The following is a 16,829-nucleotide window of genomic DNA, read 5'->3' on the forward strand; positions in this document are numbered from 1 at the left end:
AGGACTTGAGCGGGTTCCATGTAAGAAGTGGCTTGGAGGTTGGAAAATGGGGTCAGGGAGTGTCCGTTGGATCCTTTCTGCCCTTCCTTCTGCATACTCTTCTGGCTTCGTATATCACCTGGATGCTGGAGGCTGCCCTCTGTCTACCTCTACTCCAGATCTTCCAGAACTTTTAGGTTTACATGGCCAATTACCCATGACACTTGACCACTTGGGCGTTCCCTGGTACCTCAGCTTAATCATGTGCAAAGTGGAACCCCTGTTTCTTTCCAAGGTAATTTCCATATTCTCTAATAGTGTCCCCACCTCCTTGGTTTTCTTCCTGCAAGGTATCTTTCATTTTTCTCATCTCCATATCTGCTAGCCATGAAGACCTACATAACGTATTTCCTTGATCTTCATCTGTGTAATTGTTCTTCATTTTCTGTCAGAGTGAAGACACTCACCTCTCTTGGGCTACAACTGTGGCTCTTCCTCCCTCTAGTTTTAACTACCAGTCAATCTCCACTGCTGCCAGAGTGAAACTTGTAAGATGGAAATCTGAACTTGTTACGTTGAACTTTTCATTACAGTCTGGGCTCATCCCACTTCCCAGCCCTCTTTCTGGCTGTCTTTTCTGTATAGCAGAAAAGCTGGGTGTGTCTACCTCCTGTACTTCCTCTTACTCCCCTTGTTGGGATGCACTTCTGTCCTTGTTTACATGGTAAGCAGTTATTATTCCAAGACTGGTTCAAATGTCACTTCTTTGAAGCTTTTCTGACAACCTCCCCGTCTCCCACTGGAACTGGCCGTTTCCTTAGGTTCTAGTGTGTCTTGTTGAGATATCTGTCATAGTACCTTTGGTATTATATTGCACTGAAACTTTACATGTTTATTTCTCTCTACTAGGCAATAAGCCCTTTTGCAAATGTTCTTTGCATGAATAAATGAAAAAAGAAAAGCTCCAGTTAAAGTATGAGGTTTGATGAGGAAGGAAAAGGCAAAGAGCGTGTACTCACACAAACACACTCCTATTTGTTAAAGCAATGAATATTGGGAAACTGCTTACTATTACCTTTGGAGGAGAATTGATTGTTAAGTTTAAAGGCCGTTTGTGTGAATGGTTTAAATGTGTCTATAAATAAAGAAAATAGTCTATATAACACAAGTTTTCCTTTCATCAGATTACCTTCTCGACAAATTGATTCACCTAGTGATTGTCAGAAGAGAGGGTCTCCTATTTCCTCAGAAGAGCGGCGGCGCAGGGATAAGCAGCATCTTGATGACATCACAGCAGCTCGGCTTCTACCACTTCACCATATGCCCACACAGCTGCTCTCCATAGAGGAATCTTTGGCACTTCAGAAACAGCAGAAACAGAATTATGAGGTATTTAGAGTATTATTTTTCTCTCATCTGTTTGTTGGGTGCTGCTTTTATAAGTCAAAATTTACTCCAGGTTCAAGGAGGATGGAATGGAATAGAGGGGATTAGGTGCTTCCATGAGCTGAGACCTATGCCACTGGTTTTCAGAGAGTTACAAAGTTGGTAGAACTGCAGGAAACAGCTAGAGATGAACAGCAATCTGCAACATTAAATTGGTGATTTGCCAGAAAATGTGGGGAGACTGCTATAGAATTCCATGTCTTAAAGCTCATGTGCCTGCCTGTTCCTGTTAGGATAGTAGTGGCATCGCATCTCTCCGTCTCTCCCTTTCACCTTGTAAAACCCGTGTGACAGCTTCTCAGTGGTGGACTCGAACCCAGACCCCTTCTAGAATGAGGAAAACCTAGTTCCCAGGCTTCTAACTCCTGCAGTACAGGGGAGGGCTTAGAAGGAGTGGGAGGATGATGTTGTGTAGCCAGCAGACAGTGAGACACTGCTTCAGAGCATCATCTGCAGGCCCATGTAAAGAGAGAAGAATCTCCTGCATTTGGCAGCGTAGTCAATTTTGCATAGCACTTTCTTTCCATGTGTTCTGCCTAGAACTTTAAACGTGTGTTGAGAGTTTGCTTACAGAATAATGGGACGGGAGAAAATAAGTGTGAAGGACCATAGGGGAATAGGAAAGTTTAGAAGTATTTAGTAATAATTTTAGCCTCCAGGAGAACAGTGTCCTGTCTCATTTCCTAGATATTGCTTATTTGATTTTAGTCAGGTACTAGTGCACCAATTAGTATAACACCAGGCTGCACATAGCAAGACCCCACCTTCGCAAGAAAATTAGCCAGGCATTGTGGCACATGACTGTGGTCCCAGCTACGTGTGGGGCTGAGGTAGGAGGATTGCTTGAGCCCAGAAGGTTGAGGCTTAAGTGAGCTGCAGTTGCACCACTGCACTCTGTACAGCCTGGGTGACAGAGTGAGACCCTATCTCCAAAAAACAAACAACAAAAGAGGCTGATAATCTGCGTTGGCTTTTCATAAAAGGCTTGGCATGGATTGGCATTTTCAAGGTGCTCTTTAAAAAAAAATCCATTTTTCTTTCTCTCAGTGCATAAAAATGACTAGTCATGACCGTAGCATTGAAGAAGTGTTTCTTAAATTGTCTCTGGGCTCTTAAGTGCCGGTCCTAAGATATTTTTAGGTTCAATTAAATCCTTCAGCTTGAAATTGGTTTTCTTGGCAGAGAGGTTGTGGTAGTAATGGCTCCTACTTTTACTTACCCATATTCATGGCTTGAAGTGAAGGACGTCAAGAACCTCAAGAAAGCAGGAGAAAAGGGAAGAACTGAATTAGGAATGACTTTGCCTGCTACCATCAGTTGGTGGTAAAGTCCTTGGAGGCACATAAGCACATTGCCAGTGTCTGAAATTTACTTGGACTTTTTATTGAATACTAGTTGCTGTAGGACTTTATTTGGAGAGAAATAGCTTCTTGGTATTAATTTCTTGATTTTTATTTTGCCATTGAAATTCGATTCTCAAGTCTAGAAGTTGTGATTGTAATTAGGGAAGAAGGTTCTGTCAGTTGTAGAAATCTAGACAGTGATTTTTGACATTTGATAGCTCGTATTTGTTAGGTGAGTGTGTATGTGCCCACATATTTAATGCATCTCTGTATTTATAACTATTGTAGTGCTAAGGTGATTACTCAGTTTTTTGTACGGAAGAGTGTATTTCAGTGCAATGTTGTTTATTAATGGAGGTCAGTAACTTCAACTGTAGCAGACTGGTGGCTGTTAGAAGCATTGCTCTGTTGTGTCTGTGATAGGGCACAGCCATCAGGCTTGTATTGCCCGAGAGAGTACTCAGTGAGTTGTCAATGCCCCTCTTGTTTCTGACTCTAGATAACTTCCCATTGAAAAATTGTAAGGAAGAGATGTGAATATGTAACTTTTTGCTTTGCTCTTTGTTTTAAAGGAGATGCAAGCAAAGCTCGCTGCGCAAAAATTAGCTGAAAGACTGAATATTAAAATGCGGAGTTATAATCCAGAAGGGGAGTCTTCAGGGAGATACCGAGAAGTAAGGGATGAAGATGACGATTGGTCCTCTGACGAATTCTGAAGATAATCTCCTAAATCACTGACGTTGAGATGTCATCATTTTACATCAGACTTTCTAACTAGTATCAAGATCAGTGTGAGATATTGTAGAGGGAAGTACTTTTATAAAGTTACACAAAGGTAGTTATAAAAAAATCCCATTTTATCTTTCAGAAGATGGCTTTCGTGTGCTTGAAAAGTTTAATATTTGAATATTGTGTTTAACCACATTGTATTACAGTTTTGCAGTATGTTGTGTATTGGTCTGATGTTTTAGTATACAGTAAAACATAGTTTATTTCTTTAGGCCAAATGAAAAGAGGTAACTTTGCTTTTTTCCTTATTCCTACCTATCAAATAGCATTTATTACACATCTTTCAGTGAAATACTTATTTGTCCCAGGCATCTAAAATTCGTGAGGAAGACATAGTTCCCTTCTTTTTTGGGTAACGAAGGGAGCAGTCTAAAGAGCTGTGTGCACGTTGGCATGGGGTTATTTAGACACTGGATGTGAAATACCTAGGAAGACATGCATAGAAAATGCTTAAATGCGTTTCTCCTTTTTTCTGTCTTTCCTTAGGAAGAACGTTAACTCTTCTGATTAGGTACGAATTCCCTCTTGAGTGGATGCTGGAGGGTGGAGGTCTTTTTAAATAATCTTATGTTACTCCAGGCAAATCTGGTATAGGAAAAGTCCAAGCTAACTGAGCTAGGTGAAGGCTTGTGCATCACCCGACTTGAGTTCCTTGCTGTCACAGATGATAGGTTCATGTACAGAACATGAGTGTTTGTTAAGGAAACCAGTTTTGTTTTTTTTGGGTTTTTTTTGTTGTTGTTGTTGCTGTTACAATTGAATTGTCAGTACTTAGCTTTTCTTGCCAAAAGAGGCATATATAGACTGCAGAAACCTCAGTCTGATATATAAACGTTCATGTCATTTTAGAGGATTATATGGTTGTCTCCAGAGAAATTAACTTATATTATCAAAAATTCTTTGTCTCATATATTGGAGTCTCTAAAAGTGTTGAAGAATAAAAAACTAATTAGAACAACTTCAAATGCTAATGGTGATGTTTTACTGGGACTTAATTAAATATAACTTTTTGCTTTTGAAAAAGACTTCACATTTGCTACCAAGTGTAGTTACTGTTTCCATCCTTATCCCCCACAAGCAAATGTGAAAAGTGTACTGACCTAAGATTCTCATTATTTTTAGTTCTTAAAACTAAGAGTAAATGATTTCACAGCGTAAAATTTGATGTTCTTTCTCTAAAATGAAATAACACATGTTATTTCTGGAAAGCTGAATAATATGAAAGAGTTCATGTGTCTGTACACACAGTTCCCTGTAATCCTACCACCTAGAGAGAGAACCTCTGTTAACATTTTGATTTTGTGTTTTTACTTATTTTTCTATGCATAGTTATACATTTATATTTTCAAAAATGCAGTCGTAATGTACATTGCTTCATAGTCTGCTTTATATATTACCAACATTTTTCCATATTAAATATTTTACTTTTTAGATAGCTGTAGAATATTTCATTTCCTGGGTGTACCATAACTTTAAGATCGATTTCCTCTTCAGCAGTTTGATTATTTATTTTAATCTGTAAATAGTGATGTGATTAACATCTTAATCACATCTATACAAAATGACTTATTTCCAGAAGATATCTCTCTAGAAATGAAATTATCAGGTGAAAGTGTTTTTAGGAATCTTCATATATATCGCTTACCAGAGAACATGTTCATTTACATTCCCATTAGCAATATATCCAACACTCAGAATTGAAAATTACTGCTTACAATCTTTGCAAATTGAATAATTACAGAAAAGGACTACATTTAAAATTTGTATTTTTTTGATGACTTAGTGAAGATTGTGTTTTTTTCATGTTCATTGGCCATTCTATATTCATTTCTTTTGAGAATTGCTCATTCATATTTTGTCTGTAACTTGCTTGGAGAACTTGGTGGGGTTTTGTTTGTTTGTTTATAAGTTCTTAAGAATGTCTTTTGTCATATATTGTAACTTTTTTTAGTCTTCGTAGTTTGCGATATTTCAGTGTAGAGGTTACTTTCTTTAGGAGTCTACCTTTGTGTATGTGCTTGAACTTATTTTTGTAATTCAAGAATGGATAAATAATTGTCCTTGTTTTCTTCTGGTACATTCTTACCTCACCTTATATCTGTCTTTAAAAGAAATTTAAATTTTGTTTATATACATTAACTCAATACAGGTTTGGGGTGAAAAGGAAATTTTTAATCCATCTCAAATGTATTTGGGCATCTTATATAAGGTAGGGATTTGATTTTATTTCAAAGCATTTACCAGTTGGTTCAGTATCTGAAACCACCGTTTTCCCTCTGATTCGTAATGCTATTTTTATAGAATATTAAATTCTTCTGTGTCTTAGGCTAATTTCTGGGCCTTCTGATTTTTTTTTCCACATTATCAATAATTATGGCTTAAATTGGTGTTAATATTTGGTAGTAGAAGTTCCCCCTTGTCCTTTTAAATTTTGTGAAATATAACCTACAAATAAGTACTTAAGGTACTTAAAACTGAGTTTAATGGGTAAAGCAACAGCTGTGTAATCACAAACCAGATGCAGAGGAGGTCCTGCCAGCACTCCAGAATCTTCGTGTGTCCCCTCTTGACTCTCACTTTCCCCTAGAGGTAGCTATCTTGACTTTTGGTAGTTCTCCTTCTGCCCTTTTAAGAGTTATTTTGCCCACTATGTATATAACAACATGGTTTAGGTTTTGCTCACTTTTGACTTATATAAAAATAGAATCATACTGTATGTTGTGTTTGGTGTTTTTCACTCAACATTGCATGTAAGATTCAATGTCACATGATGTGTTTCATTCATTTTCATTGCTGTATAATGTGCCATTTCATCAATACCACCGTTATTCCACTTTACTGTCATGGGTCCTTTGAGATTTTCAGTTTTTGGCTATTATAAGCAGTGTTGCAAAGAGCATCTTACATAAACATGTGTCTATAGGATGTGTGCCTAGGAGTGGGATTGCTTGGTTACAAGGTAGAGCATACCTTTAAAATTTTTTATTTCCACCTCTGCTTCCATGAGGTATGAGAGTGCTTGTTCATCAACACTTGGTGTTGCCTGATTTTAATTTTTGCCAATGTGATGTTTATATAGTAGATGTTCATTGTGGTTTTATTTTACTTTTCCTTGATTAGCAATGTCATATGAGCATCTTCCTATGTCTGTTGGGCACTGGATTTCTTCTTTTGAAAAGTGCCCATTCAAGTCTTTTTTAATTTTTTTTTTTAATTTTTTTTAAAGAGGTACAGAGTCTTGCTCTGTTACCTGGATTGGGCTGGAGTGCAGTGGCATGATGACAGCTGACTGCAGCCTCTAACTCCTGGGCTCAAGGAATACTTCTGCCTCAGCCTCCCAGGTAGCTGACGTTACAGGCAAGAATCACTGTGCTGGACTCCATTTGAGTTTTTTCTTTTTGCATTATGTTGTGTAAGCTTTTTTTTTCTTTTCTCTTTGGTTTGTAGGATATATTCTGGATGCTAATCTTCGGTATTCAATCAAATAATTTGGTATTTGGTTGGCTATATTTGTTGTAAATGCCCTCTCCTTTTGGAGGATTATTTTTCATTCTCTCTCTTTTTTTTTTTTTTTTTTTTTTTTTTTTTCTTCATGATGGGGTCTCACTGTATTGCTCAAGCTGGTCTTAAGCTCCTGAGCTCAACTGATCCACCTCAGCCTCCTAAAGTGCTGGGATTGCAGGCATGATCCACCACGTCCAACCCTCATTTTCTTCTTGATGATTGATAAATTCTTAATTTTAACGACAAATCTATCTTTCATGTTTAGCGCCTTTTGTGTCTTGTTTTAAGGACTTATTCTGAAGTCATGAAGATATTCTTTTATCTTTAAAAATCTTTATAGTTAAAAAAATGGTTTGTAATGTTGCCTTTAACTTTAGGTCTTTGATTCCACCTGGAAGATATACATGACTGTGTGAGGGAGGGGTCCTTCTGGCCAGCCCTGGTGCTAGCATTACAGAGTGCAAACACGTTCCTTCCCAGCTGTTCCTCCGTGCACTCCTGCCATAGATCAGGCATCTTTATACGTCTGTGTTACCTTCTGAATTCTCTCTTCAGTTCCATTAACCCATTTGTTGTAGTATTAAATTGCCTTATTTATGATAGCTTAATGATAAGGCTGGAGCAAGGCCTGCCATCTTACTCTTCAAAGTGCCTTGGGTATTTTTGGCCTTTGGCATTTTCATAAAATTTTAGAATCAGCTTGTCACGTTCCATACACACAAAATCCTTGGTAGTGCAAATTCTTTGTCATTCATTTTCAAAAATATGTTCGATGCATTCTGTCATTAATTAACTTTTTATTTCTAACTATGTGTTGAAATTTAGGAGGTAGGGGATTTGGAACTTTGCCCTTGACTAAAGTACACTTACTCTTTCTATGATGATGACTATTTTTAGTTTCTTTGAGTTAAATAGAAAATTCAGAATGCTGTCTTAGTGTGAATACCTGAAGTATTGTGTAGTTTTGACTGAGGGAAAAAGAGAAAGGATTTTTTAAAAAAAATCAAATTTAGGTTTAAACTGGGAAAATGGAATGAATGCAGTAGTTGTGAACTATTGCCTTCAATTTTCAAGTGACTATGTCTAGAGAAGGAAGGTACGCTAAAGCTTGGGGCTTACCCTAAATCGTGGAAGACGTTATGAGAATTAATCTCGTTACATAATAGTCATCTATAGGAGTGATAATTCTTCATTTTCACAGGACCTGTCTCTAATCCACGTCGCATTCTCTGGGAAGCCAGGCTGTGAGCTAATGTGGAAGGTAGTTTGTGGGATTATCTCCATTTCCTATAACTGAGAGGTTGAGGTAATTTGCTCAAGGTCACTCAGAGGCAGCCAAGAAAAGAACCCAGCACTCAAGAATTCAGGCCCCTGACTGCATGGCCTTGCAGGTGAATACCACAAATCAAGGCGTCATTTAGGCTTTAACATGTGTTATTGCCAGACAAGAACTCAACTTACGCTGGGGGTGTTTGTCAGGTCTCCATGACATTCTTACAAGAGAGGTTTTTTCTTCTGATGAGTTTTTTTATTTGCAGTGTTTTGTTTTTAATCATCTTATGACTGTGAGATAATTTCGGCCATTGCTGGAATCTTTACTCTTCCCTTCTTACTTGATAGTTGGCTGGATAAAACTTTTCAGAAGAGATGTAAGGAAAAGTAAAGTGTCATAGGCTTTACTCAGGACCAGGTAAATCTGGCAGTTTGGAATTTGCAGGCTTAATGACATAGTTTATAACACCAAAAGTAAAGCTGTTAGGACAAAAATAATTCTGTCTTCGCACAAAAAAAGTTGAGAATGCCTGTACCAAATAAATGAAAGGGTTATATATGCAGCTTTTATGGGGAACATATAGTCATTTAAAAAATACGGCAAATCACATTATTGGCTAGCTGCATGCTAAAGGGGGTTGGGGTGGAGGAGTTTCTTAAAGCTATTATTTTAATTTCTGGCTAAAGTGAGGAAGCTTTGATACTGGGCCGATGAAATAAACCTAGTGTTGGATAATACTGAACCAGAGCCAAACCACAAATCAGATGCGATTCTGAAGGCACAGCATAAAAGCCTGGACAATTAAATATGATCTATTACTTCCCAGATGATTTTAGAAAACTTGGAATTTAAAAAAGAAAAAAAAAAAAAAAAAAAAAAAAGGAGGGTAAGCCACTGGAATAGCATTAGATTATTAGATTTAGGATTTAAATACCACCATTTCCTTTGAATCCTGTGGGAAGTTATGTACTCTCATGACTATTAAGTCTGTAAGATGAGGTCAGCGACCCCTTATCTAATGTATGGGGTATGTTTTAAGTGAACAAAATTTCAAAGTGTGGTCTTTATAGAGCACTTTGAGGTCTAAAAGAGATTCTATATGAAAACCTTATTGTAACGATGGTAACAATTATGACTGAAGTAGTTTAGGAGGTACCTTTGGCCATATGAAGTAAAATGTTTGAAAATCACCACCATATGAAACTTTTAATTTAGTGTTAAAATTAACTGAGAACAATAGGGACTCCCTAAAAGAGCTATTTTGACAAGGGGAAATTAGGACATTGAGCTAAGGAGAGATCCAACTTCATATGGAAAAATTTCACATTATTAAGGCAAAAGAATGAGAGTTGTAAATCAAGTCCTTATTTAGCACATACAGAAATACTCCTTAAAAGAGGGAGACTCAACTCAGTGCTGATAAATTTTGTCTGAAAATATTGCTGGTAAATATGTCAGTTCTCTTAATCAGTACCACATATATTTGTATTGAATTAAATAGCTTTTCTAGTGATTGTATTGTAAAAATGAAAGCCTATCTTCTGTCAATCATTCAGATTTTTAATATAAAAAATTTTTTTCGTTCCTTTAGTGACTTTTAGTAGGGCAAAAATGAAGTACCATTAGAAACACCATAACTGGCAGTAGAAAACAAATCTTATATTGAATTGACATCCGTTTTTAGAGAAGAAAGGAAGCTTAGTTATTTGTTCTACCCCCTATAAATTGGGAAACTGAGGCCAAGAGAAGCATGGAGACTTGCCTATGGTTGAGCAGCTGGCTCTGACACAGCTCATTTTTTTCTTTCCTGGGCCAGTGCTATTTGATTAATATGGAGTTGTCTCATAATTAACTAACGTATTTTTTAAAAATTACTGGAAAAGCACAGTGCCAGAACTCTAGTTTCTAATTTTAAAACTCTAGATTTTTTTTCAAAGATAGTTGTAACTATTGCAACTATGGCCGGTACTGTAGTTTTCTTGAACATGGGTAATGTGTGCTGCCCATTATTTATAGCATGACCCCATCTTTCCTTTTCACTGTCCGACTTGGTCTGTTTTGAATGTGCCCATTTTCTTAACACCTCTTCTTTTCTGCCTTCAACAGTTCCACTTCCATCAGCCTACAGAAACTTTTCACCCGCCCTCCTGAGACCTCTTAGTCTTTTATCATTAGCCAAGGGTAGCAAGGGTCTTGGGGTCTGAACAGTATTGCTGGCTAGCTAGCATCAATCAACTCTTATTAATATCTTGGTGCCTGTCAGTTTATTAGATGGTATTTTTTCCTGAAGGAAGATAGGGCTTAAAGGAATGATAAATCGAACAGGCAAGTTTTTGTGGGGGGTGGAGGGTGGTAGGAGAGAAGAGAGAAAATGGAAAATCAAAGAGGAGAAGGACAAGGATAGGAAACAGCTTGGATGTACCCTGAACAGCCAAGGGGTAGCAAGAAAGCATAATTTGGAAGAGTTGTCTATCACACTGTCAACTCCTCCCTTCCTGTTTTCCCTTGAATCCACTTAAATTTAAGCATTTGCTCCACACATTCTCCTGAAAAAACTTCTGTTAAGGTCACCAGTGATCTTCATGCTGCTAAGTTCAGTAATCAATTTCCAGTCCTTTTCTTGACCTCTTAGCAGTTTTTGACATAGGTGATCTCTCCCTCTTTCATGAGACATGGTTTTTTTTCCTGGTTTCTGGAACACCACTTCTGGGAGGTACAGGCATCCTTCATTTTACTGTACTTCACTTTATTGTGCTTCTCAGATAAGGCATTTTAGAAAAATCAATTGAAGGTTTGTGGCAACCCTGGGTCAAGCAAGTCTATTGGCACCAGTTCTTCCAACAACATGTGCTCGCCTCATGTATTTGTGTCACGTTGTCACATTTTGGCAATTCTTGTAATATTTCAAATACTCTCATTATGTCTGTGCATGATCTTTGATGTTACCTTTATAATCGTTTCGAGGTACCATGAACCATGCCCCTATCAGATGGTGAATTTAATTGAGAAATAAATAGTTGTGCATGTTCTGACTAACCCACCCACTGGCCATTCCCCCAACTCTCTCTATCTCCATGGGTTTTTCTCTTCCCTGAGACAACAACAATAAATTTAGGCCAATTAATAACCCTGCAGGGGCCACAGTGTTCAAGTGAGAGGAAGAGTTGCACATCTCTCACTTTTAATCAAAAGCTAGAAATGATTAAGCTGGCTGGGCGTGGTGGCTCGTGCCTGTAATGCCAGCATTTTGGGAGGCTGAGGTGGGAGGCTTACCTGATGTCAGGAGTTTGAGACCATCCCCGCCAACTTGGTAAAACCCTATCTCTACTAAAAATACAAAAATTAGCTGGGTGTGGTGGCAGGCGCCTGTAATTCCAGGTATGTAGGAAACTGAGACAGGAGAGTCACTTGAACCTAGGAGGCAAGTGTTGCAGTGAGCCGAGATTATGCCACTGCACTCCAGCCTGGGTGACGGAATGAGACTCCATCAAAACAAAAAAACAAAAACCAAAGAAATTATTAAGCTTAGTGAGGAAGACATGTTGAAAGCTAGATAGGCCCAAACTAGGCCTCTTGCAACAAACTGTAAGCCAAAGTGTGAATGCAAAGGAAAAGTTGTTGATGGGAAATTAAAAGTGCTACTCTAGTGAACACACAGCTAGTATGGAGAAAGTTTTAGTGGTCTGGATAGAAGACCACAATATTTCCTTAAACCAAAGCCCAATCCAGAGCAAGGCCCCAATTCTTTTCAATTCTGTGAAAGCTAGGAGAGGTTGCTTTGTGAGCTTCAAGGAAAGAAGCCATCTCCATTAACATAAAAATGCAAGTTGAAGCAGCGACTGCCAGTGTAGAAGATGTAGCTAGTTATCCTGAGATTAGCTAAGATCTTCAATGAAGGTGGCTACACTAAAGAGATTTTCAGTGTAGACAAAACAGCCTTCTGTTGGAAGAAGATGCCATCTAGGACTTTTCACAGCAAGAGAGGTGAAGTTGATGCCTGGCTTCCGAGCTTAAAGGATAGGCTGACTCTTAGGGGCTAGGGGTTAATGCAGGGGTGACTTTAAGTTGAAGCCATTGCTATTTTACCATTCTGAAAATAGTAGGGTCCTGGAAGAGTATGCTAATTGTACTCTGCCTGTGTTTTATAAATGGAAAAGCAAAACCTAGATGATAGCACATCTATTTACAACATAGTTTATTGACTATTTTAAGCACACTGTTGAGATCTACTCAGAATAAAATATTGTCTTCAAAATATTACTGCTCAATGACAATGCACCTAGTCACTCAAGAGCTCTGATGGAGATGTATAAAGAGATTACTGTTATTTTCATGCCTACTAACACAACATTCATTCAGCAGCCCATGGATCGAGATGCAATTCTGCTTTCAACTCTTATTATTTAAGAAATACATGTTATAAGCTTACAGGTAGCGCCATACATAGTGATTCCTCTGATGAATTTGGACGAAGTAAATTGAAAATCCTCTGGAAAGGACTCACCATTCTAGATGTCATTAAGAATATTCGTGATTCATGGGAAGAGGTCAAAATATCAACATTAATGGGAGTTTGGAAGAAATTGATTCCAACTGTCATGCATGACTTTGAGGGGTTCAAGACTGTAGTGGAGGAGGTAACTGCAGATGTGATGAAAATAGCAAGAACTAATTCTATTAATTCTATTAGAAGTAATTCTACTTCTAGAATTAGAACTGGAGCCCGAAGATGGTACTGAATTGCTGCCATCTCATGAAGCAATCATTTTCATTTGCCATCATTTCAAAACTTGAAATGATGAAGTGTTGCCTCCTGTGGAGGAACAAAGAAAGTGATTTCTTGAGATAGAGTCTACTCCTGCTGAATATGCTGTGAATATTGTTGAAATGACAAAGGATTTAGAATTTTTTTGGGGAGGGGGTTCTTGCTCTGATGCACAGGCTGGAGTGCAGTGGCAGGATCATAGTTCACTGAAGTCTTGACCTCCCAGGCTCAAGCAATTCTCTCCCCTCAGTAGCCCCGCCAGTAGCTTGGATTACAAGCACGCATCACCATGCCTGGCTAATTTTCTTGTATTTAGTAGAGATGGGTTTCGTCATGTTGCCTAGGATGGTCTTGAATCGTGGACTCAAGTGACCCACCTGCCTTGGCCTCTCATAGTGTTGGGATTATGGTGGTGAGCCACATGCCCAGCAGGATTCGGAATATTACATCAACTTCGTTGATTAAGAGGTGACAGGGTTTTAGAGGATTAATCCCAATTTGGAAAGAAGTTCTGTGGGTAAAATAGTGTCAGTATCACCTGCTACAGGGAAATCTTTGGTGAAAGGAAGAGTCAATGGATGTAGCAATCTTCATTGTCTTGTTTTAAGAAATTTTTACAGCCATCCCACCCTTCGGCAATAACCACCCTGATCAGTCAGCAGCCATCAACACTGAGGCAAGACCCTCCACCAGCAAAAAGATTGTAATTTGCTGAAGGCTCAGATGATTGTTAGCACTTTTTAGCAATAAATTATTTAAAGCATATATACATTTTTAGACATAATGCTATTACAAACTTAATAGATTGCAGAATAGTTTAAAGATGACTTGTATGTGCACCAGGAAACAAAAAAAAAAAAAATTGTGAGACTTGCTTTGTTGTGATATTTGCTTTATTGCAATGGTCGGGAACTGAATCCACAGTGTCTGCAAGCTATGCCTGTCCTCAATGGCCACTTCCTCTCTGCCTTCTTCGCAGATTCCTTCTCATCTTCACATTCACTAAACATTGAAATCCTCAGGGTTCTCGCCTCTTCTGTACCATGCTTACTCCCTCGGTGATCTCATCCAGCCTCGTGGTTTTAAATACCCATCTGTAGCTCAGACCTCATCTCTGAACCCAACTGCAACAAGAGTGCTGTCAGGAGAACTGGAAGCTCTTGGGTTAGGAATCAGGGGATAGAGTGGGTTAGTGGTGGCATTGGTGGTGGTGGTGAGGATGGTGGCAGAGTTCTTGCTTTGTAATGTATTAGCCCACTCACTTCACTTCTTGGGATCTAAATGTTTCACTTTCTAAAACGAAGGATTGGACCTGGCCAGTATCTCCCAAAGTGTGTGTCTTAAAACAGAAATGCTGAGAAAACTGGAATTTGATGCTCAAATGAACTACCATGCTCTTGCCTGGACCAATTGCAGGGGCTTCTGATCTGGTCTCCCTGCCCCAGCCCTTGCCCTCATGACAGCGAGGTCTCATCATGGCAGCCAGCATGCGTTGTAAAGCCGTAAGTCAGATCAAGTCATTACTCTGTCCTGAGCTCTCCAGTGGCTCCCATCTGACTCAGAATCAGAGCTAGAGTCTTTATGGTGACTTACAAGACTCAACAAGCCCCACTTCCAGCACCTCTGACAGTATCACTCGACCCCAGCCACAGGGGCCTCCTTGCTGCTGCCAGAACGTGGCAAGAGTGTTGCTGGCTAAAGGCCTGTGCACAGCTGGTACAACTTCTTCTAAACTCCTGTTAATGATGCTATTTTGACCTCTTCCCATGTATCATGAATATTCTTAAAGGCATTCAGAATGGTCAGTCCTTTCCGGCAGGTTTTCAATTTACTTAGCTCATGTTCATCAGGAGAATCATATGTATGGCATGATCTATGGTTTTATGACATGGATTTCTTAAATGCAGCTGCCTTGAACATTCCCTCCACAGATATCAGGGCATTGGTTTCTTCCTTTCCCACAAGTATCTGTTTAAATGTCACCTTATCAGAGGTAACAATGAATATAACATGCTTTATTTGTCTCCGTAGAATTGTGTGTTTTTCTGTTCGTTTATTATCTAAGATCCCCCAATAGAATATGAGTGCAGGGATTTTTATGTGTTTATTGCTACATGCCCAGGCTAGAATAGTGCTAGACACATAATGGGCATTCAATAACATTTTGATAACTGAATAAATGAATGAATGAATGAAATGAGAGGAAACAATGAACGGATGGAGGGGAGGAAGGGTGGGCTTGAGGGTCCGTATTTGCATGTCCCTGAGGGCCTGTTCACTTCTGTGTAGAGTAACCCCCTCCCACATACATGAAGATTTGTTGTGGAGGGGATGATTTTGCATCTGTGGTTTCTCTTGCACCTGCCCTGAGGTAGGTATTTTATCCCAGCATTCTCCAGAGAAGGAAACTCAGGGCCAGCGAGGCAGGGGCTTTCTCGAAGTCACGCCCTCTTAAGGCCTGCGCCTGTTTTTCTGTAAGTCAAGCGCCTGTTTCCATTTCCTGAGCAGCCTTTGCTGTTGTGCTGTTTCTTTGAATTCTGGAAAGTCAATGCCTGGCTTTCCCAGAGGGCTGATGAGGATGGAGGGGGCGCGGGGAGGAACCCTGGAGCATGTCACCAAGGCCTTCACACTGGGCCCTGGGCGGACCCTTCCTTTGGTCCCAACAGCCGCGCTGTGACCGGCTGCAGCTTTCACAGGTATTCTCCTTGATGACCAGGAGAACAGGGGAAACAGAAGTCAAGAGGCAGAGAAACAGCTCAGGGTAGAGCCCCTCTAGCTTTCCCTCCCAGATCTTAGACTGCCTTCTGCCACCACTGGCTCACCTGGAGCACCAGCCCTGCTCTTAGGCACCGTCCGTGCAAGCTGCTCAAGCCTACTTCTTACTCACAGGGCGACGCTGGGCTGCTCTAAATCTTAACTGCTCTAAACCTCGTCTGTCTGAAAGGTGGGAATAATCATAACTGTATCGCCTTTGTAGGCTTGTTGCAAGGATAAGACAGTCTTGACATAAACAACTGTTACTCCTCCAGCTTCCAGACTGTCTCCCTGTGGTGGTTTCCATCTTAGCATCTTCCTGCCCGCCTCCTCGCCGGCTTTATGGAAGAGAACAGAAGAGTCAGGTTGCCCACCTAGAACCCCTCCAAGAGGCATGGCTTTGCCCTTTGGTCCTCAGGACTGATCCCAATTCATGTGTCACAGAAGCTGCATGATTTGCAGAGGAAGACCTGGACGTTCCTTCAGCAATGGGTGTTGTCCTGTCACACGGCAGTTCCTAAGTTTGGAAGCTAGAGATGAAGGAGTGAAGTTCACAGGATGAAAGATGCTTAAGGGGCTGACATGGGCACTCAGCTTTGGAGTACCTACAGGAGTCTGGCAGGAGATCTTGCAGGCAGGTGTAGGGGGCCATTGGCAAGGCAGGCCTGACTCGTAGGAGAAACGTGGTGACTGGTGACCAAGGACGACGGTCCTTCATAAAAGAAGGTGGTGAAGCCCATTGATGAGATGCTCAGGGAGGCCGGGTGCAGTGGCTCACAACTGTAATCCCAGCACTTTGGAAGGCCAAGGCAGGCAGATCACCTGAGGTCAGGAGTTCCAGACCAGCCTGGCCAACATGGTGAAACCCTATCTCTACTAAAAATACAAAACATTAGCTGGGCATGGTGGCACACACCTGTAATTCCAGCTACTTGGGAGGCTGAGGCAGGAGAATCACTTGAACCTGGGAGGCGGA

The 16,829-nt window shown here is 40.0% G+C and overlaps 1 protein-coding gene across 1 annotated transcript in view; it reads left to right on the plus strand.

The window, feature by feature from the left end:
- The window catches only part of POLR2M (RNA polymerase II subunit M), a 10,061-nt gene extending 3,667 nt beyond the window's left edge, over nucleotides 1-6,394 (plus strand). The window contains exons 3-4 of the mRNA XM_017513806.2: nucleotides 1,164-1,368; nucleotides 3,341-6,394. Of these exons, the coding sequence (XP_017369295.1) occupies nucleotides 1,164-1,368; nucleotides 3,341-3,484 (349 nt within the window). The 3' untranslated portion in view covers nucleotides 3,485-6,394. The remainder of the gene's footprint in view (nucleotides 1-1,163; nucleotides 1,369-3,340) is intronic.
- The last annotated feature ends 10,435 nt before the right edge of the window (nucleotides 6,395-16,829 follow it).

Source organism: Cebus imitator, unplaced genomic scaffold (assembly GCF_001604975.1).
Source record: "Cebus imitator isolate Cc_AM_T3 unplaced genomic scaffold, Cebus_imitator-1.0 Scaffold501, whole genome shotgun sequence".
NCBI lineage: Eukaryota > Metazoa > Chordata > Mammalia > Primates > Cebidae > Cebus > Cebus imitator.